This window comes from Clupea harengus, chromosome 16 (genome assembly GCF_900700415.2).
Source record: "Clupea harengus chromosome 16, Ch_v2.0.2, whole genome shotgun sequence".
Lineage (NCBI taxonomy): Eukaryota > Metazoa > Chordata > Actinopteri > Clupeiformes > Clupeidae > Clupea > Clupea harengus.
In genome coordinates, this window is record NC_045167.1 from 19,410,004 (window position 1) to 19,437,021 (window position 27,018).

At 45.1% G+C, this 27,018-nt stretch overlaps 2 protein-coding genes across 6 annotated transcripts in view; one reads left to right on the forward strand and one right to left on the reverse strand.

Annotated features, from left to right (window-relative positions):
• tmem178b (transmembrane protein 178B) overlaps window positions 1-25,408 on the reverse strand; it is a 101,570-nt gene extending 76,162 nt beyond the window's left edge. Inside the window, exons 1-2 of one of the 4 annotated variants that reach the window (XM_031582392.2) lie at window positions 25,297-25,408; window positions 19,633-20,371 (exon numbers count right to left, since the gene is read on the reverse strand). In XM_031582392.2, coding sequence (XP_031438252.1) covers window positions 19,633-20,014 — 382 coding nt within the window. In that variant the 5' untranslated portion in view covers window positions 20,015-20,371; window positions 25,297-25,408. The other 3 variants (XM_031582390.2, XM_012841366.3, XM_031582391.2) reach the window with 3 other exon arrangements.
• On the forward strand, window positions 25,286-27,018 carry mrps33 (mitochondrial ribosomal protein S33). Of its 2 annotated transcripts, none has more exons than XM_031582393.2 (3): window positions 25,286-25,355; window positions 26,247-26,463; window positions 26,570-27,018. In XM_031582393.2, exons 1-3 carry the CDS (start codon window positions 25,301-25,303, stop codon window positions 26,673-26,675), a joined length of 378 nt encoding a protein of 125 aa, XP_031438253.1. In that variant the 5' UTR covers window positions 25,286-25,300; the 3' UTR covers window positions 26,676-27,018. The 2 variants fall into 2 exon arrangements, with proteins under 2 accessions (XP_031438253.1, XP_012696803.1); XM_012841349.2 differs by lacking the exon at window positions 25,286-25,355 and adding an exon at window positions 25,679-25,871.

The following is a 27,018-nucleotide window of genomic DNA, read 5'->3' on the forward strand; positions in this document are numbered from 1 at the left end:
GGAGGTGTGGGCACTGCTGTAGCTGGGCTAAGACCCAGGCCCAGCGGTCCAGTCCACTCTCATCACCTCATGCACTTTAAATGAATGAGGAGGACTCACCGGACACACAGGTCTGGCGCTGGGGGGGGGGGGAGTTTTCACAATTCATTGAGTTGTGTGGTCAGTGTGGTCAGTGTGTATTAAATATGATTAAAAAATAATATACTCCTCGATAACTGCTGATGATGCAACACCAGACTCTGTGTTGCTCTCATAAAAAGCTAAATGTATTCATGGTGAGATATGTCCAAAGACCCGACATTACTAAAAAAAGTTCTTGCTAGAACTTGCTAGACAGTAAAGACTGCAGGGAACAAGGGGCAAATATGGCAGAGGCAGTTTCAGGGTGTACAGGCCCACATTCTAAATGTTAATCCTCTCGCCACGTTTTCCCCTTGTGCCGTGCACACTTTGAATTTAGTATGCGTTCATGCCGTGCATGCCTGTCCGGAGTTGGTAAATTTTCGGGGGAAGTAATCACCTCTTTGTGCTCTTTAGTGCCGGGCTGAGTCCCGTACGCGAGGAAATGTTACAGGGGATGTTAGGATGCTGGGAGTTTACCAGCCGGAGCACATTAATAAAGGCCTTGCATCCCATTGGTGTCATTAGGCGTGGGCATCTCAATGTTTCTTTACAAACAATAAGAATAATAAAAGAAAATATTCATCTGTCATTCCAATCACGCATTAAAGCCCCTCGAAAATAATATTATATCGTTGATGGAAACAGCAAGTAGCTTTGGCTCCTCTGTGTGTCATTCAAGCAGCAGATTTAGGCTAATTAACACTACTTGGCACGCACACATTTTGAACACAAGAGAGAGAAATAGTGCGCCGGTTACAGGGCTTGTCATCGTTGGCATCTGGTGGTAGCTAAGATAGCAAATTCACTAAGGCAAGACTTGAAGGCTATGGGTATAAGAAGCTTTTTCAAAAAGAAAAAGGATGATGGCAACGAGGGTCAAGTGAGGCTGGAAGAAGAGTTATCTCCTGTTGCTCATCATTTGGGCAAGGTAAAAGGGAATAAAATGAGAACCATTTAGAGTCCACTTTAATATCTCTAGTTTAAAATCGATCTCCTGACAGCACTCTAACCTCGGTTTACCAAAGAAAGGCTGATGTCGTGTTTTCTGATATTCAAACAGTATGATGTTCACATGAAATGTAATTTCTGTATAAAAACCTCATCAATATTCTCCGTTATCAACGCGAGTTTATGTGTAACCTATGGCAATGTCCATGTCCTGTGTCAGTGTGACATAGCATAAAAGTGTCTTCATGTAGACAAGCAGTGTGGTATAATGGATGGGGTAATGTTAATGTGAATCAGACAGACGGGCCCTGCATGCAATGAGCTGCCTATAGGCTTACTGTTCTGTCTCAAACTGTGTGATAATGGTGCATTTAGCTGCCAGAATTAAAAGAAAAATTCCCGGGGAGGATCCCTCAGACCCCCAAAGGTTTTCAACTCTTAGCAACGCCCCTGGTGCGCCCTATTTCGAAACACTTGCACTCGAGAAACTAACTCAATCAGACAAGAGCATGGGCTGACGCTAGATGAGAAGCATGAGGTTTAATGAGATACTTCCAGTCATTTACGGCGTTTATCCTACTTGACTTTTGGGTTAAGGTACTGCAGTGTATCAACGATGGAAATCTCGTCCTTTAATCAATGGCCCTTTCCTCTCGACGTAGGCCTACAAGCATGTAACATTCAGGCGTTAGTTGAGGAAATAATTTCTTCGCCTATATGGCAGAGTTTTCTGTCAGACGCCACATTTGTAGCCGAGGCTATGGGCATCGAGCCGAAGTTAGACTGCAAGCAGCGAAAGAGAAAGTATTTTTTAGATGAGGCAGATGTCAAAATATATTACCTAAAGTCATTTTCAGGAACAAGATATATTTTAAGTCGCATTTAAATTCCATTATTTCACAATTCAGCACACCATTCAGTGCAGATGTGCGATGAGTTGTGGAACATGTCAGTGGAGTTCATTAGTGTATCCTGCTGAAAGCTGTCTGCAAAAACATGAAGATGATTTGACAGATTATCTCGAAAGGCAGATTAATCACATAACACCAGTATACACTTGAGAAGAATCTAGGTCCTTTGGAGTTACTGAATGCTATTTATGACATGGAGCTTTTGAGCATTTATGGTGACTCGTGCGTCATACTGCACATTTTTTTTCCAGTGGTGAACACCTATAAAAAAAACTCTCAAATCTGTGTTCAGCGATTTCTCAAGACTGGTGCAGAATCTATACTTTAAGGACCTAATACACGATTTTGCTACCAAAAAGGTGAGGCGAATGACACTGAACGTTTTTAAATGACATTTCAGTTGTCCTATCAATAATGAACGCCGTTGAATATTCCAAAGCGTGCTGTCAGGCCTAATTTAATTTTTTTTCCCGGATGGGGGCCAGGGCCTATTGAAGTGATTTTGTCCCGGGCCTAGGCATTCATGCATGCCGGCCCTGCTGAAACGTATGGATGGGACAGGATAGTAGTGAGTGAGTGAGTGGCCTCTGTGAGTGCTCCTGTGTCTGCTGTATCTGCTTATTCATCGGTGGATCATGGGCTTGAGGATTTGAAGCAGCGGTTTTGAGGGTTTGGGGGAGTGACGTTCTCTTGAGTGCCTCCGCTGGAGGTGGGGGGTGAGAGGGGGACTTGACTTGAGGGTTGGGGGGTGATGTCCTGCCATACTGTGAGTCACTGTAACAAGACCCCTGGAGCGTCTGTCTTTCTCTGTCTGTTTCTCTCTGTCTGAGACTATTTCTCTCTCTTTCTCCCACTGACACACTCACACACACACACACACACACACACACACTCACACTCACACTCACACTCACACTCACACTCACACTCACACACACACACACACACACACACACACACACACACACTCACACACACTCACCAGCAGGTTGGAGTGAACTGTTCAGCAGTCAGTAGAAGTTGTCAGGGGTGATGTGAGGAATAAGGAGAAGCCTACAGGGGGTGAATATGACCTACACACATTCAGGACACGGTACTGAAAGATGGGGGGAGATATCACTAAATCATCTCCAGGTTGTGAGACTGATGACAATTTATCTGATAGAAATGGTTGATGCTAATGATTATTGAGCCTCCTTTTTATAATAGCAAATAAACAAAAATGAAGGTCGATTTAGCTTGATGCCACTGTTTGACAGTGTAAAATCCTCCCACTTTGTACTATGTATATATTATACAACACACTCTACCACCAACGGAGGAAAAAATGGATGCCATACCACAAACTAGAAGCTTCATCAAAATAACATGAACCTGCTGATACAACTAAATAAATAAAAATAATTAAAGGTTAATTAAGTTTTTTTTTCCTGACCCCTAGAGGTAGACTCAGCACATGCTGAACTCTCTTGATCAAGGTTGTAATGAGTCATTAGCGATAGCGACCCTGGCAAAGAAATTCTCACCGCTAATTGATAGAATGTCACTCAAATGTGGCGCTGGAGCACGTTCTAAAAGCGCTGGAGCACGTTCTAAAGACACGGCGGCCTCGTTTTATGGCCTGCCTCCTAACGCAGGGCCGTAAACTTCAATGGGCGCTGAAAATAAGATGGGAAGAAACTGCAAATGCAATCTCCTGGCTGCCAGTGATTATGAGACTCACATAAACGTTTGATTTGATTTGATTTTGCGAAATTGTTTACTCTTCGGGGAGGAAGGGAGAGATGTGGGGTGGCGGATGGGGGGGTATGTGCTGGGGTAGGGTTGAGGCAGCTGTCTGCCCGCCATGATGTGTGTGTGTTTGCATTCTGGAGTAGACGCAGGAGTGCCCTTGATGTAAGAAAAACAAGCAATCAAAGCCAATTAGCTGAGTGCCGGCCATTTATCAGTGCCGCTCACCTTGGTCAGCCGAGGCCGAGGCCTTCGATTACGGCCAACTGGAAATGGGGAGGGGGGGGGGCGGAGGCACGTTCACATGGAAATGTGATTGGAAACCTTCTGGACTGCGTTTAACTAAAGCGTTGTTGAGCAACCACCATGCTAACTAAGAGAGAGGGGGTGTCTCTGAATCCCAGCACTTTGCTCTGTGTTTTGACCTGATTTTCAATGAAGAAGAGACAGCGACTTATTTACCAACCAATCACTTTCTGTCAGGTGTTCGTGTGTGTGTGTATGTGTGTGTGTGTGTGTGTGTGTGTGTGTGTGTGTGTGTGTGTGTGTGTGTGTGACAGAGCAAAAAGAAAGAGCGTATGACTATGACGGAGAGAGAACTTCTTTTACACTTCACTGGATATTCAGCATTTGGATCTGGCCATGAATACGTTTTTGGAGTGAGGAGTGGAGTGACACAGTGTAGAGGAAGACGAGTGCGAAATCGAGTGATTGAGAGAAAGAAGAGGAAAAAAAGCCGAGACGACAGACAGAGAGAGAGAGAGGAGCAGAAGTGTGGAGAGCCCAAGAGAAAGGCAATTACCAGAGTGCACCCTGCTGTTGGGAAGCCTGGCCTGATATGGTGGGACACGGTTTTATCAGCCACTCGCTCATATCAGCTAGACGGGGCCTTTGCCGTCCAATTCCTCCGTCTCTCTCTCTCCCTCCTGTTCCTTCTATCTTTGTCTCTTCTTCTTCTTTATCTCCTCTCCCCTCTTTCTCTCTTTCTTTTTCTCTCACTTGCCTTTTTCCTCTTTCTCACCTCTTCCCTCCGCCTGTTCTCTCTTCTTTCACAATCTCTCTAACCCCCCCCCCCCCCCACACCTCCTTCTCTCTAGCAGTAGATTAATGGCTCTGTCAGTGAGGAAGAGGTCAGAGGAGTGGATGTATAACTTTATGTTTATGATGATCTCAGAGGAGGGCGGGGCGACGGTCCTCCTGACGGATTGATGAGTGTTGGTTCAGCAGCACACACTCAGGGTCGAGGAAGGGGAAGGGGGCAGGGGTGAAGGGGAAACGGGGTCAGAGGCAATGACACACAATAAAAATGAATAACCGCTTTTCTTTTGGCTGTTCCACCACCATCTCTGGTTCAGCTATTTTGAACGCTTCAAATAAGAAAAAACTGCACAAGCCTGTCTGCTGGCTGGATGCCCCCGATGAAATGCAAAATGTTGATGTTTAATAAGCTGCATTTTTTTATGGCGCAGTTCACAAACACACACACACACACACACACACACACACACACACACATTTGTTCTCAGGCATGGAGAGGGAGATGGAGATGTGTGCTGTGTTAACGCTTCCCAGAGGACACCTCTGGAGAGATGAGTGACAGTTTGCAAATAGCCGACGACAAAGAGCTCGGCTCAGCGCACCACCCCACCCCTCTGGGGAGCTGTGTGTGCTGGAGGTGGAGGGGGGGGGGGTGCAGTGTGCGACTGTTTGCCCTTCTCGCTCTAATTTTGTTATCATACATTCAATTATGCAGAGTCTGTGAAATCAGCGAAGCAAACCAGGCACAGCAAAGCCCAACGTCCAAAGCCTGGCACAGCATCCTCTCTGGTTTGCCCCGGGATGAAGTGAGGTGAGACGGTTTATTGTGTGTGTGTGAGTGTGTGTTTGTATGTGTACATGTGTGTGTGTGTGTGTGTGTGTGTCTGTACATATATGTATGTGTGTGTGTGTGTGTGTGTGTGTGTGTGTGTGTGTGTGTGTGTGTGTGTGTGTGTGTGTGTGTGTGTGTGTTACACCTCCCTGGAGGGACTGAGCCAGTTTTGGAGAGGACAGTTTTCACACTTCACCCTCACAGTCCATCAGGGCAACATCCCTAGCAGAGCCAGCCAGCCCCTTTGACCGGGAACACTAAATCACTCAGCTATGGGGAGTGGTGTCAGATATGTACTGAGGGTGTGATTAGCGTTGATGCATCCATTGCCATGTTCATGCCTCATGTCGCTGGCAAGGGTGAAATGTCTCGTCAAAACACATGCCTCTTTACTCGAGCAGATGCTTTTCTCTCATCCCCTTCAGCCAGTCAATTGTTGCCTCTTACTTTAGTTTATTGTAGCATAAGCTTTTTCTTTCCGGAGGGACCAGCACAAGCAATGTAAACATTTAAAACAAACACATTTACGATGTATATATTTATACATTACGTATGTAGAAGTATATGTAGATAGTGGAGCAGAACATGGATGAAGGATGAGGAAGGTGAAAGTGTGAGGTGAAGGAACCGGGTAACCAGCTAGGGGCCAGCAAGAGGCTGAGACTCACTGACACGCGGGGCTGAGACTAACTGACACCAACTGACACACATGGCTGGGAATAACTGACACTAACTGACACGCGGGCTGAGACTAACTGACACGCGGGGCTGACACTAACTGACACGCGAGGCTGACACTAACTGACACGCGAGGCTGACACTAACTGACACCAACTGACACACAGGGCTGGGAATAACTGACACCAACTGACACGCGGGGCTGAGACTAACTGACACTAACTGACACGCGGGGCTGAGACTAACTGACACGCGGGGCTGAGACTAACTGACACGTGGGGCTGAGACTAACTGACACGTGGGGCTGAGACTAACTGACACGCGGGCTGAGACTAACTGACACGCGGGCTGAGACTAACTGACACGCGGGCTGAGACTAACTGACACTAACAGACACGCGGGGCTGAGACTAACTGACACTAACTGACACACGGGCTGAGACTAACTGACACTAACTGACACGCGGGGCTGAGACTAACTGACACTAACTGACACATGGGGCTGAGACTAACTGACACTAACTGACACGCGGGGCTGAGACTAACTGACACTAACTGACACGTGGGGCTGAGACTAACTGACACTAACTGACACGTGGGGCTGAGACTAACTGACACTAACTGACACGCGGGGCTGAGACTAACTGACACTAACTGACACGCGGGGCTGAGACTAACTGACACTAACAGACACGCGGGGCTGAGACTAACTGACACGCGGGGCTGAGACTAACTGACACGCGGGCTGAGACTAACTGACACATGGGGCTGAGACTAACTGACACGCGGGGCTGAGTAGGTGCTGTTTTTCCCCGGGTTTGTGTGGACAAGAAGCCCCAAGAGCACCGTGTGCGAAATAAGCTGAAGTAGAGCGATTTGCTAGTCCAAAGGCACAGCGAAAAAGGCTGCGGCTAATAGGCTTACCGCGCGGCCCTGTGTTGCACAAGTGAGCTAGCGCGGGGGGGGCTTTCCCAACACAAACGAGCGAACTGTGTTGCGCAAGGTGATTTATTTTCAGCCTACATGCAGAGAATAAAAAAGGAAAGATAGACAGAGAGAGAAAGCGAGAGAGAAGGAGAGAGATGGAGAAAAGAGCAGATTATCACTCCTCCTGTTCACTGCTCCTCCTCTGTCAGACCAGAGCAGAACAGAGGGCTGAGAGATAAGCTCCCTTCATTCAAGGTTTACGTTCCCATTCAGGGTGGGACCAATCAAGGTTTACGTTCCCATTCAGCGTGGGACCAATCAAAATGCAGAAACGTGACGTGAGCATGTGTCACTCTTCCTGTTTGGCTCTACAACACTGGGACGCAACAGGTAGTCATCGTTTCACATGAATAACACTGTGTGTGTGTGTGTGTGTGTGTGTGTGTGTGTGTGAGTGTGTGTGTGTGAGTGCGATTGTGTGTGTGTGTGTGTGTTGTCTTTTGTGGGGGTATCTTTTGGCCGTGGCTTCAGATTTTACAGAACAGATGCTAATTGGAGTCGTCTTGTTTGTTTCGTCCCATTTTCGTTGTTTGCTCCTCGATCATTTGGTACGGTGGTTTGCAAACAAGAAGGCAGAGGAGAGATGAGAGGAATCAAGAATTTATATCCCCTCTTCAACACAGCTCGCACACTTCAGTACCCTCCTCATAGCCTAAGGCTCTCCGCATCTCTCTCTCTCTCTCTCCCTCTTTCTCTCTCACTCTCTTTCCTCCCTTTCTCTCAACCTTTAATCTCACTCCCTCGGTCTGGCCGAAGAGGAGAGCACAAGCAATGGTGCTGAAATAGATATTGACTCTCCATTGACAGACGCGATGAGGGGGAAGGTATTGCGCTTCCATAATTTATGTGGACAATCTTCCAAGCATCAAACAGGCCGAAGGAGTGCACAGATAAAAAAAAGGCAAGAACTCGCAGAGAGACAAAAATAAATAAATAAAAGAGATTGAGGGGTTGAGGATGAAACAGGGAAAGAAAAAAAGAGAGGGAGAGAGGGAGGGTAAGGTTGCTGCTTCTCTAGCATAGCATCACTTCTAACAAGTTCATGAGGGGAAAAAATAATCTTCTCTCTTATTGTCTGATCCTGCCAAGGGATCATTCTCACAGTCCACAGATCAGGGGAAAGGTGCTTGTATAAGTCAGAAGCTAGCAAAAGACTCCCTGGTCTTTACTCAAACTCTCCCCATTTTCGCTGGTCTCTGCCTCACAGGTAAGCTAAGGACAAGGCTCAACAGCACAGAACAATCGAGGAGAGTTCCAGAATGGACGAGAGCTATCAAGAGACAGAACACCTTGTCAGCGGAGAGATTGATGCTCTCTGTACTGTGCTATCTACTCAGAAGAAAGGGATAGATTGATAGATAGAGGGGGGAAAAGCTAGAAAGGGTTGGAAAGAGAGAGCACGAGATGAAGAAAAAGAAAAAAAACAGGGAGAGGGGCAGAAAAGGTCGCCTCTGTCAGAATGACAGGTTAAAGCCCAGGATTTTACCCTTGGGGCTTTCATTTTAAGCAGCCACGTTTTTACCAGGAAACTCAATCAGGCTCCCTGGTGGAGAGCCTTTGAGCTCCAAAGAGAGCCGGCAGTCCGGTGATTAGACTGGAGTGGGAATTCCACACACAATTCCCATCTCTGGATGAAATAGAGGAGATCTGAGCCCCTTCTGATCTCACCTGTCCATTTAGGGGGATGTCAGAACGAGAGTGTTCTCAAGGTCATTTGAAAATAAAGGGGAATACAAAAAGAGACAAAGAGAGTTGTGGAAATGAGAAGGAGCCGGGGAGATGGTTTACGAGCCCGAGGGCCAGAAAAGGGGGTCAGCTAGCAGAGCTTTGGGGATCATCTGACCGCTAAGAAATGTTTGCAACTTAATCCGAACACTTTGAAATGTGCTGATGTCACCCGCTCTTTGTGCTCTTGCCAGAGCCGGGGCATCTGTGAAAGCCCCACTGGCTGGTGCCTCGGGCCCCGTTCCACAGTAGCACGTCCGCCATGACAGCGAGCTCGGCTGATGTAAGAATTGCAAAAAGTGCGGGCGGGCAGAGCGCAAACAAAACCTTACGACTCAAACAAACATCCATCAGAGTGTTGGCACAGCACTGCCAACCACCCTGCTTGGAAATAAGAACTTGTTTTTTTTGTCTTTTTTTTTTTAGGGGGGAGGGGGTTGGGGTAATGCAGTTTTCCTCTCTCTCACTCACTGTCATTCTGTTTTTTTTTTCTTTTCTTTCTCTCTCTATCGTTTATGTTAAGATTAGCGAGGCAGTGCAGGCTGGCAGCCTGGTTCAGAGACACAGATGGAGAGTAGTGCGGGGCATGAGCGAGAAGCGAGAAGCGAGGAGCGGGGAGCGAGGAGCGAAGGAGCGAGGAGCGGGGAGCCCAACACCTACTTCAGCCTGTCAGCGGCGGCGCTAGCCCTGATCCAATTATTTGCAGAGAAATGGATGTCATTCAAATGTCAGAGCCATTTCCGTGACACGCTCACTCTCCACACATGCCAACCTTCTTAATTAAAAACATGTCCCATGAGCCGCCCAGGAAGATATTAAGTGTGAGTGTGTGTGGGTGTGTGTGAGAGAGAGAAAAAGACAGAACATAGAAAGTAGTAAAAGACGAGAAAGAGAACATCTACCACGTAACTAAAAGAAAACATCCCGACTTGTCCTGCCAGAGTGACTGGGATGTAACTAAGCTAAGCCACTATGCTTTAGTCAGGACAGGGCCGCGAGCGCTCAATGCCTCCTCTGCTCCGCGCTGCTCACGTCCGCTCACGTCTGCTCCGCTCTGCTCACGTCCGCTCACGTCTGCTCCGCTCTGCTCATGTCCGCTCACGTCTGCTCCGCTCAGGCTAGGATCTGGGCTTGCATTCTGCCTCCTGTCTCCCCGCACCAGCTAACGTGCGCTGAGGATGCAGTCAAAACACGCCACATCAGAGGAGCGGGTATGAGAGAGAGAGACAGAGAGAGACAGAGAGGGAGAGGGAGAACACCGACAGCCATACGTGCTCATTCATTCAGCTAACAAGGTCAGTGCCAGTCATGAGCTGGTGTATACAATCTGAGTTTTGTAAAAATGCTCGCCATTTGACCAATGTTGTCATATAGGCATCGAGTCATGGGCAAAGAATGGACACATGAAGTCAAGGTCACAGAATGAGCATGTCAAGTAAATGACTATGAATTTTTAATATCATTCTTCTATATCCTTCCTGTGTTTTTTGTAAATACTATTCACAGTGTCTATCTGAGCGTGACTCTTGAGTGGGGATGCAGCTAAAAGCCTCCCTTTACAGGATAAAAAAAAGTCTCTGATGTAAAAGGCAACGCGTGACACTTCTTCTTCTTCCCACCTCCCTCTCTCCCTCTCTCCCTCCCTCTTCTCCTCTGCCAGGCAGAACTAGCCAACTGCACGAAGCAGAGAGGGATCCACATCACCGCGCTCTAACATAAACTGTCAAATAGTGTCTAACGGTCGCCATGACAACAGACACAGGAAGGAACATTTATGTAAAGCATGAACAAAAAAAAGAGAAAAAAGTGTCCCTCTGTGAATGACGTACATATTCCATTAATTAGAATTATGGCACAAACATTCGCCAGCATAGCTCTGGTGTACCGCAGAGATTTAAACAAGACGTTTGGAAGAGGAGGAGGAAAAACAGGAAGGAGGCATTGCCATGCTAAGGAGCTAGCAGAGCCCCCTTGGCCACAGGGCAAAGAGGAGCTAGTCGGTACAGAACCCCTGTATGAGGCATAATTCCTGCTTTGTCAAACTTGTTAAAAAGGCCTCCTTTCATGAAGGCAGCTGTGGTCAACCCCTCTTTAAAATGGCCCCTCTTTCTACTCTTTCTATCTCTCTGTCCCCCACATCCCCTCTTTCTCTCTCTCCATCAGCATCTGTCTCTCAATGGGCTGCAAGTCCTGGGCCTGAATGGGACACTGATTGGTGTCATCTCTTTATGGCTGCTGTCCCTGTGAAGCCCAGCTCTTCTGATGAGCCATTGATCAAACGTGCAGAGAGGAAGAGGAGGAGGAGGAAGAGGAAGAGAGAAGCCACAGTGTCCAGCACTGAAAGGGGACAAGGGAGAGAGGGGACACACATCTGGGTTTAACGGAAGACTGGAGAGAAAGGGGGGGGGGGGGACGACACTCAATCAGTGGCATTGAAGTGGAGACGACAGGAAGGCCACATGTGCCAATCCTGTTTGGATGAGTAAGTGTAGTGTGTGTGTGAGTGTGAGTGTGTGTTAATGTGTGTGTTAATGTGTGTGTGTGTGTGTGTTTGTGTGTATAGGGGGATACTATATCTATATAAGTACATGAGTGTATTTCAGTGTGTACACGGACATTAAACATTGAGTTGTGTGGACATATGCTTGTAGAGAATACATATATTATATACACACGCACTCTGTGTGTGTGTGTGTGTGAGAGAGATAGAGAGTGCCTGTTTGTGTGTGTGTGCACATGTGCATATCATACACATGTGTGTAATGCGGTTAAGATATAAGCATGCATGTGTGCATGTACACGTCCGAGCCAGAGGCTGAACAAGGGAGAGATGGAGAGCGACTGAATCATTGAACACTGTGTAAATCTGAGAAAATGAGCCTTCATTGCTCCAGTCCTTTCCTATCAACATCCAGCCCAAGCCCAGACGACTCCACCGCTTTACAGGCCAGACGTGGGGAGCTCTTTTGGAGGACTCAGCACATAAGGTTTACTCGGGGAGGTCTAAAATTAGCAGCGCGTAGCAGCCGCGGTGTGTGCTCCAACTGACTTTGCTAGGAGATGACCTGATCCATAAAAATGAGAAGCAAGAGGATTCTTTCCTTTCTCATCTGAGAAGATAATTGGGTCAAATCCTTTGGTTTAGAATATGACGACAGGGGTTGGGTGAATCATGATTTTGTGACATAATTGGGTAACATGAGACCACCCGAGGCTTTGACCGCCCGTTTTGGAGTCTAGCGACGATTGCTTGCTTGTCATCTGTAGATGCACGGTTTGTGCAGGCAGTTTTTTACTTGGAGTCAACAACACAAAGCTGACAGAGAGAGTCGAAAAAGGGGTTACAGTAGATTTGAATGCGAAGTTAAACTCTAGCATCTGAGGGGCAGCAGATCAAAGCTTGGTAGTGAATGCTTCTCCACAAGCCTTTATCATTTGACTGAATTCCAAACTAATGGAGAAACTGATCCAATCGATGAACGTTCCAATTCCCAAAAGGGAACCACGCCGAACCTGTCTGAAACGAAGGCATCTGATTGGTGCCCCCTGCCGTGGGTTCCTCAGGGCTCTCGTGGCATTACATTCTTTTTGCCTTTCTATAGAGACCTCTGACCAATCAGAGTCCCCAGGCACCTTGTCACCATGGCGATGTCATGCTTGAGGCACACTGGAGAAAGGCGGAAGAAGGATGGAGGGACGGCAGAGGTGTGAGCGGGGGGAGGAGATGAGAAGAAGAGCGGAGGAGAGCAGAGGGGTGCAGAGGGGTAGCCACGATCCACTGATTTATTTGTATTCAGTTGACACTGAAAATATTGCACTTGAACTTGAGGCAGAGACAGAGAGAGAGTGAGAGAGAAAAAAAAAAAGAGAGAGAGAGAGAGAGAGAGATAGTGAGCAATGGGAAGCAGGAGGAGAAAGGACTGAAAAAAAAAAAGCAGATAAGAATGAGATAGGGAGACGTGAACAGTCTGCCCAGGAGAGTGAGAGGGAAAAAAAAGAAAGCAGGAACTGAAGAGAGAGAAGAGAGAGAGAGAGAGAGAGACAGACCGAGAGGGAGAACGAGTGTCATTTCCTCCTGACTAACAGCTTCTGCCGCCATTCCTTCTCCCTCCACTTCTCCCTGTAATTGCACAAACAAGCAGCATCCATCTCTGCAGACGTATCGCCGAAGGTTCTGGGAAGTGTGCATCTCCTCTCTCTCTCACATACACACACACACACACACACACACACACACACACACACACACACACACACACACACACACACACACACACACACACACACACACACACACACACACACACACACACTCACACTCTCTCACACACACACACAATTTAAATGCATGCAAGTCTTTCTTGCTCATTTTCTCCCTCTGACAGACGAACATTGACTGGCAGTGCACATTACAAAAGGTGCATTTGACCTGTATGTGTGTGTGTGTGTGTGTGTGTGTGTGTGTATGTATGTGTGCGTTCAGCCCAGCCTATCCATGCGGATGGGAACATATGTGTGATTTCTGTGTATGTTTGTGTGTGTGTGTGTGTGTGTGTGTGTGTGTATGTGTGTGTGTGTGTGTTTGTGTGTGTGCGTGTGTGTTTTATCGGCTGTTCAACACAATGCAGTAGTCAGTCGTCTCTGTAAAACCTCTTGTAGGAATGCAGGCCATGCAGGAGGCCTCTAATAGAGCTTCCAGGAAAGGCATGAAAGGCCTCAGCTCAACTCACCTCACCACCCATGTCACAGAATGGACAAAGACCCAAGGCCATGAAACATTCAATGCCTCAGGGTTCTCTGAGGTTGCTCAGGACTACGTGAAAACCGCATTTAACCACTATCGCAATATACTTAAGACCAGCAGTGACAAACCCCTCTCCCAGGGGGGCATCCTAGTCAGAACATTTTACAGCTATAACTTTTATTACTGAGATTATTAATAATCTGAGATGATCATTTTACTGGTCCAAAAAGTATAGATGAATGAACTGGGGAAATGCTGTCATGAAATGCTTTTTGAAGATAATCCAAACGAACATTGAATTACAATATAGAAACACAAACACTGATCTGCTGCCTCTAAAGTCCTTAATCTGAGTGGATAAGTACTGTAGAACAGAGGCAACATATTTGTGCCTCTAAATGTCAAAAGTAATCCATACATTACGCAATACAGAGTCTTTAAAACTCTCATGGACTTACACAGCCCTTTTGAGCCAACTATGATAATCCGTCTGTAAATGTTGTACTGTGTCAGCGTAATGGTCATGTAGATGATGATGATGACTAATGTTCACTGTTTTATCCTAATCACAGATCATCCAGAGTGTTCAAGGTGAATTCCAATGACCTTCACACTTACATTTAGAAACACATTTTTTCCTAATGATTCTGAATGTGTATAAACAGCCTTTTGATTTACGCTGTTGTCCCTCAAAAAAGATATAAGCCCCACACCCATACAGCCTCCCATTCACACAGTCCAGATAACACAGAAACATCAACGACGACAGCTGAAATAGGTATTTCAGGCCATGCCCCTGTTGCTGTTCACAGAAACAGAAATGAACTCAAAACAGATGCAGTCAGCAGTAAAGAGCCCCCTGATCCGGCCTGACCTGAATCAGATAAGCAAAATGATGCCTTTTCACACAGCATGTAGTGACAAGAGTTCAGCGTGTGAATGTGCAACTGTCAGCATCACAAAGTCCTCACTAACCCATTTTACCCCCCTATCTTATTGACCTATGCAGTGTCATTCACACAACACTATCATCTCTTTGCAGCCTGTAATAGCCCAGTGGGAAGCTCTCTCAGAGGGAGAAGAAGAGAAGATAGAGAGGGGAGGGAAGGAAGGAGGGAGGGAGGGAGGGAGGGAGAGAGGGAGGGAGAGAGATCCCTGTGTGAGTGTGTTTGATTACTCGTGTCGTTGGGGTCCCATTGGGGACTGGCTCCTGAATCTAGAGGGCGTGGCTAACCCTCCTGTGGTGTCCAATTTAGCCGCCCCAATCGGGGAAATGAGATCCCTGAGGGAGGGGGGATGGGGGTGGGGGTGGGGGTGGGGGGAGGGTTAGTAATTCAATCCTCAGCTCAGCTGGAGCATTTTAACTACACAATGCATCCTTCTCATTTCACCCCCTAAACACACACACACACACACACACACACACACACACACACACACACACACACAATCGCAAAAATTGCATAAATACATGTTTTCTTAATAAACGAACATGCACAAACTCTCACACAAACATTCAAGGGCTTTTTTGCAACACTAAGACACACTGAAGCACACACACACTCACAAACACACACACACACACACACACACGCACGCACACACACACACACAATTGTTTCATTAGAGAGTGTGGTGGGGTGAACAATTCTCTCTCCGTGAGATTGGACTCCCTGCTCTAAATGTCTTCATCACAGCCTGATGGGCCTCCCCTGAGAGCCAGGGCCAGATGGTGGACAACAATGTGTGTGTGTGTGTATGTGTGTGTGTGTGTGTGTGTGTGTGCGAGTGTGTGCGAGTGTGTGCGAGTGTGCGCATTCTGGTTGAGGGGTTACTCAATCCACTTTCCTCCCTTGTTGTGTCAATTTCTCTTTCTGTCTCCTATTAAATCCATTTCTCTATAGCCAGTGAGCTATCCTTTAGTTCGCCTATCAACTATTTTCTAGCAGTTTGAAACACACACTAGACACTATTCACTGTTCACACTACACACACACACACACACACACACACACACACACACACACACACACAACTAAAACAACAACAGTAATGCATTAACACCCTTTCTCTCAGCCAATCTTCTTTTCTTGCTCCTCTTCTCCCTCTAATGTACGAAACAAACCGAGAATTTCTGCTACTGTTACCACCTCCCTCCCCCTAGGACTTCATAACATCTCTCCCTCCGCCATTGTCCAACCAAACACAATCCTTTCTACTCCACCTCAAAGCTTTACACCCATTAACGCTCAATATGTCCCACCGACCCCCCACCCCACCCCTACCCTTCCTCCATCCCCACACCCACGCTCTCCTGGAGGGGCTCCTCTTACAGAATCGTAGGAAGCATGGGATATCCAAGATGTCTGCTCGACTCGCATCAGTAAACCATGTCAACACATGTCCTCTGTCCTCAGGAAAAGCCGCATGTGAACCAATTTATGGCACAGATAAACACAACACTAGAAGGGCACTTGGAGAGCACAGACCTCCGCCAAGGCCAAATGCCCCTATCTTGCAGCGTTAATGAAAGAGAAAAATGATTTGTGGATCCGCCCAAATTCAGATCCGATCCAAACTGATTTAATGGGTTCTTGCTACACCCCTCCACCAAGTTTCATGAAAATTGGCCTGGCAGTTTTTTGGGAAACCGGCTGTCCGACAAACAGACAGACAGACAGACAGACCCACAAACAAACCCAACCGAAAACACAACCTCCTTGGTGGAGGTAACAAGAAGCTTCACACACACACACACACATACACACACACACACACACACACACACATACATGTATACATACTGTATATACATACATATACACATACATACATACATACATACATACATACATACATACATACATACATACATACATACATACATGCAGTGGGGAAAATAAGTATTTGAACCCCTGCCGATTTCGCAAATTTGGCCACTTGCAAAGAAATGTGTGATCTATAATTGTAATGGTAGGTGTATTTTAACAGTGAGACATAGAATATCAACAAACAAATCCAGAAAACTGCATTTTATAACATTTATGACTTTATTTGTATTTGATGCAGAAAATAAGTATTTGAACCCCCAAGCAAACAGCAAGAATTCTGGCTCCCAATGACCAGTTATGTGCCCACAGATTAGTCCTCATTAGGCCTAACAAGGTACACCTGATCTCAACTGGTGACGTGTATAAAAGAAACCTGTCCAAAGAATCATACTTCACACCTTCAACCTCACCACCATGGGCAAGACCAAAGAGTTGACCAAGGACGTCAGAGATAAGATTGTAGACCTGCACAAGGCTGGAATGGGTTACAAAACCATCGGCAAGCAGCTTGGTGAGAAGTAGACAACTATTGGTGCGATTATTCGTAAATGGAAGCAACACCAAACAACTGTCAATCGCTCTCGGTCTGGGGCTCCATGCAAGATATCCCCTCGTGCGGTATCGGTGATCATCCGAAAGGTGCAGAATAACCCCAGAACTACTCAGGGGGAGCTTGTGGATGATATCAAGGCAGCTGGGACCACAGTCACCAAGAAAACCATTGGCAACACACTACGCCGTAATGGTTTGAAGTACTGCAGCACTCGCAAGGTCCCCCTGCTCAAGGAAGCACATGTACAGGGCCGTCTGAAGTTTGCCAATGAACACTTGAATGATTCTAAGGAGGATTGGGAGACCGGATGTGGTCAGATGAGACCAAAATCAAGCTCTTTGGCATCAACTCGACTTGCCGCGTTTGGAGGGGGAAGAATGCTGAATATGACACCATCCCCACCGTCAAGCATGGAGGTGGAAACATTATGCTTTGGGGCTGTTTCTCTGCCAAGGGTACAGGACGACTCCACTGCATCGGGGGGACTATGGATGGGGCCATGTAACGTGGAATATTGGGCTTGAACCTCATTCCCTCATTCCCTCCCATTGAAAACGCAACCTTAAGGATTTGGAGAGGATCTACAAAGAGGAGTGGACCAAAATCCGCCCTGAGATGTGTGTAAACCTGGTGACCAACTACAAGAAAAGTCTGACGTCTGTGCTTGCCAACAAGGGTTATTCCACCAAGTACTAAGTCATGTTTTGCTAGGGGTTCAAATACTTATTTTCTGCATCAAATGCAAATTAAGTCAAATGTTATAAAATGCAGTTTTCTGGATTTTTTTGTTGATATTCTGTTTCTCACTGTTAAAATACACCTACTATTACAATTATAGATCACACATTTCTTTGCAAGTGGCCAAACTTGCGAAATCGGCAGGGGTTCAAATACTTATTTTCCTCACTGTACATACATACATACATATACAGTATATATACAGTATATAAACTACATACATACATACAAGCACATCCATCACACATTCATCCATCTGGGTTAAGAATGGATAGAGGACACTGTTCCTTGGCATCCCCGCCTCCATAAACATGCGTATGCTCTGAGATTGCCCAAGAGAGCAGAGGAGAGGAGAGGAGAGGAGAGGAGAGGAGAGCATCTGCTGATCCTGCGAAACACAAGCTGCTCAGCCTTCCCACAGTCCCGTGACGCCACCACACTACGCCACCGAATCGGGCCCACCGCAAACTCCCATATGACACAAGTACATAGATGATGAGTATGGATACCTGGCCTCAGGTACAAATGAGCAGACACACAGATAACAGAGGAATGCTGTTCTGCAGCTATTTCTGAACTCACTTAAACTTAATATGGTACTAAGTTAGTACGCTACTCAGTGAAATGCTGTACGTAAATGTGTTCACTGTATTGATATACATCTGATATTTGTATATACTTACATGTAGGCGCATTTTATAAATTTCCTATTGTTATACTAAGCTTTGTATGTCATGGAACCCACTCTGAAACAGGCCTCTGTGACTTGAGCAATGAATACTGTGCATCTCAGAACCGGCGTGCTGCTTCTTGTCCAGTCATTTGAGGTATTGGTGGTAAATGAGGTTTTGGGGTGGTGTAAAAATAAGTTGTTGTTAAAAGTGGGAAAATTGGGGAAATTTGATGTCTGAGAGAGAGGGAGAGAGAGAGAGAGAAAGAGAGAGTGTGTGTGTGTTTGGGCTACCCACTGGCCCAGATGGCAGGTCAGTAGTGAGGCTACCATAACGAGGCCGTAAGGAGCACAGCTGTACGCTGCCGGCCTATCACACTCTCCCTGATTAAAGTGCTCTCACGGCCCAGAAATCCCCACAGTCGAGGCTGTCAGAGAGATGATAGCACACAGCATCGGTCACACACACACATTATTTTACCAAGGGGAGGCTGGAGCCCCAGTTTACTCAAGCATGCTAGGAGAAAAAACATCCTTGTGTGGGCAAAACTAATTCAGTGGACCATAATAGGTCAAAATGTCTCCCTTGGCTCCAATGAGTTCCCATGAACCCGAAAACCTGGTAAACATGCATGTCTGACTATACCCTCTGATTTTCCTGATTTTGGAAATGGTCATCTTTGATTGTCAGCCATGTAATACTGTAGCTATGTAGCTGGGCACAACTAAAAAAGTATACCACATATAAATGAAAGCACTAGTAGTTTGTTTTGGCCCACATTCAGCACAGATCGATGCAAAAGGAAAACAGGAGCTGCGAGAGCCATGGTGTGCTAGCCTGGGAACACCGTTAAACTGTGGCTGAATTACAGACTATTACATTAATGCTACTGAAGCTGCGAGATCCCTAATGATGCTTACAATAGGGTAATTTTCAATCACTAGAGAAAATGGCTGAGGGATGATATGGGCAAAAATATCATCACAGCCCACTAGATTTAGGCTACTGTCTTTTTTCAGTTCACAAGCGAAAATATTTAGTTTGCTCTTTGGACAACGTTTTGTGTTGTGCCTGCAGGAAGGAGCTACAGGCAGATTCGTTTGGATATGCATTCTGCTCTTACCTTTGCGAATGAGATCCTCCATATCCTGGTCGAATCCCAGACGGTGGCATTTGCTCCAAAGCCCCATGTTGGTGGAATTGTACTGCCTGCTGCATTCGTCCGCGGCACTCATAGCGAACAGCTGCCGACGGTTCCGAGCCAGCAGCAGCTTCTCCTCCCAGCGGTCCAAACGGGAGCGACTCGCGCGCAACGGGAGGCTATTACTGGGAATGTAAATAAAGCCCGGGTCCTTCCGACGGCTTGAGAAACTTCGGCAACGTTCCCGGTATCTGCGAGCGTCCGTCTCGTACCAGTGGTCGGAGCAGATAGCCACGGCCAGCATTCCGAGGGCACACAGAGAGAGGGAAAGACCGGCGTAGAGCAGCAACTTTCCGGCAGCCATACTGGCGTCCTCTCAGAGCCGCATCAGCACCTCGACAGCGTGGACAGCTCCTCGGCGTGCACCCGCATCCAAGAGCTCAGCTTACATCACCTCTCAGGCACAACACTGAAACCATCCTAAGCGCAGAAAACGTGCTATCGAATTGAGCCGGGCTTTCACGCATACATTTTTTTTGTGACAGCGGTTAAGTTGCTATTTTCTCTGTCGCGAGTAGTCATGTGAACAGCCAAACGAAAGAAAAGATGCTTATCTCTTTCCCCTCTCAGCGTCCATCCGTTGCCCTTCTGAATGAGACAACACAAGAGCGTTCACTGCCAAAGAAGCTGTTAGAACACTGGGAGCCTTTTAATGTCGGACCTTTCAGAGAGAGAGAGAGAGAGAGAGAAAGAGAGAGAGAGAACATCAAACCAATGGACTACGTTTCAATCCATCCCAATCTGTCCTGAAACGTGTTTGCTGACAAATATTATCATAAAGCATACACGTTATGAATGGAATACTGCTTCGACCAAATCGCTGTCAAAGCAGCGCCCTTGCGTGACAGCAGTTCCTCTCTGATTCTGTCCAAATAAACAGGTCATGTTTTGTTGTCGGTTTAAGCCCACCCCACCCCTTTTTTTTTGTTTTCTAAGGCAGTCCATGGGTCTGCGCTCTCCATGCAGTATCAGTTTGATATGGACTCACTGAACATTCCTACATGCCAGGGCATACCTGAATAATTTAAATGTCCCTACGGTGCAAATGTATATCGCATAGACTAATATGAAATGACTCGGAGCACATTCATTTTTTTCCCGTGCAATCAAAATAGTCCACAGTATCATGTTTAACTGCAAACTGGCTAACTGAACTGAATCGTTTTCTCTATATAAGTTTTTATAAATATCACCACGTCAGGCTACCTTATAACCGAGTCTAGACAAATCTCTTTCACGGAATCAGTTTGGATCCAGATGCTTTGACAGCAAATTGCTCGAAATTTGCAAGGCCCACTACACAGAACTGAGAAACAAATGAGAGAGTAGGCTACGCTACTCACCGTTCGGAAGCAGAGGATCGTTCAATGGATTTTAAACAAAAGCCACGGTGATCATAATTCTGTCAGTCGTTCCTTTGAGGATCAGACCTATTAATTTAACATTTAATGTGCGTGAAACTTACAGACTAGACTATGTAGGTTCTATGCATCAGCATTGTTGATAACACAGGCTATTCTACACCACCGACATTATTCCAAAAGAAAGTCTTGTAGAGGGTTCCTTCTGAAAATAAAACTATGGTAAGTAGTATACGACATATTACACCTGTAAAGCCATACTTCGGAGGTCCCTCTCGTTGTAGATTTTTCCGAGGCGATACAGCGGTGATGTCATGCTGTCAACGTGAGATTCATGGTTTATTAAAGCACCTTCTTAAAGCAACAGTGCTGCACAGCGCTTTCAAACATAGGGAGATGTGTTCTTTCTGTCTGTGTCTCTCTCTCTCTCTCTCTCTCTCTCTCTCTCTCACACACACACAAACATGTTTACAGCTCCACACAGTGAAAGCATTATAGGTTTTAATGTGTCTTTAATCATTATGGCCTTTGTCCCCAAAACCACAGTCCATACAGATGGGTGGCATCTTATCAACATGGATTACAGTTTTGGCAAAAAGCTGTGTTGATAATAGAGCCAACAAATGGCCTCATTAACAATCTTTTATGTTGTCTAGCCTTGCTACAACTTATGAAATGTCTCTGAGTCAAAAAATGTCAACACCCATTTCTTTCCTGCGTTCATGAATTGAGTCACATTCTTTTCCCTCAAGTTATTAAGCAAAGATAAGACAGAATGAGAACAGACCTCTGAACATTTTTAATGACCAGATAATCCTGAAAATAGATGGAAGATTCAGGGGGACTGATCTTATAGCGAAGAATCTTATGCTGATCATTATGCTGACCTCTCTCAAGGGAACCCTGACTGCATGTATCCGTTACCATAACATCCACTTCAATGCACAACATGCATTGTCCCTACATCAATAGAAGCTTTGAGTTAGCCTCTTCAAGAGGTTGAATTTTGTATTAATTGGTGTTTTGGCATGCTAGGTGAAAAATCAAATGCAATTTACAAAAGAAAAAAAGTGTGTGTGTGTGTGTGTGGTCTGTACAGGCAATAGGAGGAGAAGAAAAAAAAACAATGGTTAGTGTGAATCTCGTACCTTACACTTACTGAAGTAGGAGTAACAACGCTAATGAATGGGTTGTCAATTCTAACGACAGCTAGCTAACCAGTGGGTCTTACTTTAGAATACTGTGCTATATTGCTAGCTGTTTTGTAATGTGTTTACATTAACATTCTGGCTGCTATTGTTATTCCCTAAACTGTACATGGTTTACACTGTTTTTAATAAACTGTCTTTGACGCGCAAGCAGCAAATATTAGCCTATATTTAGTGAATATGCTTGTTCTGGCCAGACAGCAACGCATTAGCCTAATTTAGGCTGCAGCAAAGGCTGTGGATTATGAATTTCATAAAGATCTTAAAAGCAGGCTTATTGGTAGTTGTGGACGTTGCCGGCATTGTTTTCTCCAAACCAGTAGAAATTAAATGTTTTCAAAGATAGCAGATCAGATACAAATATGCTCTTTTCTCTGAAGGAGATTAGCAAAAGTTTCATGTGGTAGAGGTTAGGAGGGCCCCAGAGTCCGTAGAACCTGTGTGTGTATGTTATTATTAATGTGTGTGTGTGTGTGTGTGTGTGTGTGTGTGTGTGTGTGTGTCAGAGAGTGAGAGAAAAGAAGCACTGAGAACACAAGACCAGAGACTCTGTACAGACATCTCCTATTAAAAAGACCATGAAGAACATTTGACCTTTTTACCCCTGTCAGATGCGCTCACCACCCACGCTTCCATAGGTGATGAGAGCAGACATCATCTCCTGTGACCACCTACACATGAAATGCCTATTATTGTCCTATTTGTGGGACAGTAAGAAGAATAATTGGGCCTCTGATGCTATTGAGTGAAAGGATATGATGTTCTGAACAAATGACTTCCACATCTGTTCACTCCCCAGGAAATTACTTGCGAGCTGTATCATAAAATTGGCACACAATTTTTGTGATATCCTATTCAAAAGAAAAGGAGGAGAAACATTTTTACAACTATTTCTTCTTTCCTCCTCATTCAATTAAGTCTTCTTTCTGTGCTGGAGTTGATAGCCTGCCTTCTTACCGCTTGGGAGTTCTCCTCCGCACAGCATTTTGACAATGCTCTGGTAATTTTCTTTCAGACAGCGTGAGTGACAGACTGACAGCTGAATTTTAATTAAAGTTTCAAAGCCTGACTTGGTTTGCAACATTGTTTTTTGCCAGCACCCTACAATGTAATCTCAAAACACAGTTTGTACACCATAGCAATTTGTTTTACTCTATTTGAGGAGGTGTTATCTTGTTTCATTTCTCCCTTCTGTCCCTGGAATAGTGTCAATAGTTAAAAAAAATTTTAGGAGAGGAGGAACGTGATCATAATGGAGATTCCTTATGTAGTTGCTTGTCTCTTTATTAAACCTTTTGTTTAAAGCACAGTTCACCACCTAGTGGACAGTTGTATGATGTACAGACTTCATAACTATGACGTCAATGTCTTTTTTCTTAAGCTCTAGTAGCATCTTTTGACAAAGTAACTGTGTGAGATGTTTGCAAATGAACAACAAGTTTTCCTTCCTCTGGCTACAGCGAATTAACACATTTAAACTTTGTATTAAGAACACAGGCAGACTGATTCTACTCGCATCATGGGCATTCATGGCAGAACCAGACTGCAAAGGGATGCCACAGTTAAAGGACTCACAAACGTATGTCAAAATATCTTTTGGATGGCATTTCTACAGACAGGCTGAATAGCTATTGAGTCTTGTTAGTGAATTTAGAAATGTAGGGTGTAGGTAGGCCTGGCTAAAGGCCTTTGACCTACGTATAGCCTAGGCTACTTGTATGTGTCATCTTCACAATAGGAAAAGTTGTGGGCTTAATATCAGTTCGCCTAATAACACCTTTTGCCTAGTATAGTCCATCAATTAGCTTTTGACAGCTGTATCAGTCTGGCTACAGCAAGTCAGACAGCTTTATATAGGCTGTTATTGGATCATTTAAGCTACCTTTTCACTGTTATCTCCAGTACATCACTGGTGTAAGTCCCCTGTAGCCTAGCCAACTTATCTCTGCAAATGCTGAGAGTCAAAAAGGCAAGCTCTTGCGTAAGTGAATAGACTGCTCCTGGCCTCTGTCGTTTTTGCTTTGGAAAACATATTTGCCGTGGGCCTATTAGCTTGATATGTCTGTGGATTTGTCACCATCGTCTGGTGTAGAGTAGTATTTCAGTTTGCCTAAGGACATGACGTTATCATGCCCTGCCTAATAAATAGGCTAAGGCCTGTAAACTAATAGAGTTTTGCATTGACATCACTATCATGTTAGACTACAGCCCCTCAGTAGGGCTGAGTAGTGAAACATGCTGCAATACGGCTGGGGAAACTGCAAAACCGGGAGTAAAACAAACAACTAAATCCTAGGATTCATCCTAAATTTCCCTCTGGATTAAAAAAGTATCCATCTATCTAACTATCTGTTTAAAATAAAGGCAATTGGACTCAACAGTGAGCCTTACAACTTACCAAAGAACCATTGGTGCAAGGACACTGACATGTGGCCAGGAATCGGGTTTCCTGACATTTATGTGTACCTGATTTCAATGGGAATTGGGAATCGATTGGAGGGGAATGAATAGAGGTAGAGAGAGCAGATCCTCTGATGGTCTCCAGAATTCCCGAATAAGCCGGACAATTGTGTGGAATATATTGCCACATTGGATTTTTTCCCTCGTTATACAACCATGTGGAGTTAACGCAAAATGTATTAGATTAGTTACAGAAGAGATCAATCTTTTTTCCTTCCTTTTCCTACAGGGGTTTTGCTGGGATTGTTTGCCTTACTAAGTTAGTCTTTCTGCCACTGGGGGTGACAGTGGCTGTTACCGCAGTGACTTATGCCTTCTCTGACGTCATGTGTGTACCCCTCTGTTGTTTAGCTTGCCAATAGGGGTATTCCAATTACACGGTTTAGTGACAAACCTGGAAACAGCGTAAGTGGTAAACCTCCTAAAAGAAGAGCCCTATGGTTTTGTTTTGCTAAGAGAATGAAGCCATAGGGCTCCTGTATTAGGAGGTTTACCACTTACTCTTAGAGTTAAATCACCCGGGTTTGCCACTAAACCACGTTTCATTCCTTACATACCTTAATGCTGCTCGTGGCACTGCATCATTCATCCAGTTTCTGGAAACTAAGAACTTCTTGTAAGTTGGCTGTCCTGCGCTCTGCTTGGTTTTTGGTCTTTAACTCCGAGAGTGCGACTACAATACATTCCCACTTGCATTATCAACTTCCTCTGGTTTTACCAGGGCTTCCTTTGTCTTATACAAGACATAAGAGCATATTTGAAATACTGAATATGAATCTTTATCACCATTACATATAGAACAATGTATTTAGTTTTTTTACAACGTCATTCAATTGCTATTAATCAACTAACAGACAGGAAACGTGTGGAAAATACACCCGCATAGCGAGCGGAACCTTAAATCCGCTTGGTCCATGCCCTGCCCGGAATGTAAAAACAGAGTACCTTGTCATTAGAAGGTGAAGTGTCAAGTAGTCAGATAGTCCAATACATTTATCGTTTCTTATTTATACCCTTTCGTTGCTTCGTAGTTAGGCTTCTTATTTACACACTATGAAGTATTTTTCGTGATATATGTTGCATGTTATACAGCATATATCTGGGTACAGCGAGCTGTTAATGTTTGAATAAGGTAAGGACGATGCTAGCTCGCAAGCCTGGGATAAATTTGCCATTTTGTTTCGGAGAGCTTATGGTTGGTTCCATGTAACGTTAAGTAATTTTAATCTTTAGCAAATATGCTCATGTACACTGTATGTCTATAGTAAAATTAATATACAGACATTCAAAAAATCAGACTCAAATGAGATACAATAACATGTGGCTAGGGTAATGCAGAACGGTGGACATTGGCTTAATTGGGGTAACGTTATAGCTAGAGACGAATAATGCGACATTTAGCTTGTCGTAGATGAATGGACGAATGTAACCTGCGCTTATATTAAGCCATACAGTATAAAATATATTTAAATGTATAAGCCTTATCTGTTATCTACTTCAACCACAGTTATGGCTGGTCTCTCAAACTACGCTGTGCGCATGGCGCGTCTCAGCGCGCGGATATTTGGAGACGTTGTGCGTCCAACTGATACCAAGTCAATGAAGGTAGTGCAGCTTTTCAAGGAACAGCCAATGGCCCAAAGAAAAGAGGTATATGACTGGTATCCGCAACACAGAATCTACTATGCTATGACCCAGAAGTTGAGATACATGGGACTGTTCAGGTATGACAGTGTTTAAATGTGGCTTACTATGTAGAAGTATTTATGACCACATTTTTCTATCATGGAAAGGTCATACCAATTTGGTTGTTTTGTTTTGTTCCCTCAGGGATGAGCATGAGGACTTCAAAGAGGAGATGCGGCGACTCCGGAAGCTACGAGGAAAAGGGAAACCTAAAAAGGGAGAAGGCAAGAGGGCCACAAAGAAGAAATAACATGGACATCCTTTACACTCTTCCTTGTGTATATCTAATCAATGGCTGAGAAAATGCTCTATATATGAAATGCACAAGTTATCGTCCAAGAAACTACCAGGCAGGACCTTTTCCCAAGGACATGTGCATTTTGTTCATTGTATCAGATCAATCTTAAAGGTGATGATACCTTGCTCCACTAGGGTATTCCACCTAGTAGGAGTTTCCTGTTGGTTTTCAAAGTGTGTGAATTTCATTTAATCTGACCATACAGACTGTGAGCTCTCACCATACTATAGATCTCCACAGTATCTTTTACATGTGTTATAAATGACTGGTGTTCATAAAAGTACTATGTGCATTT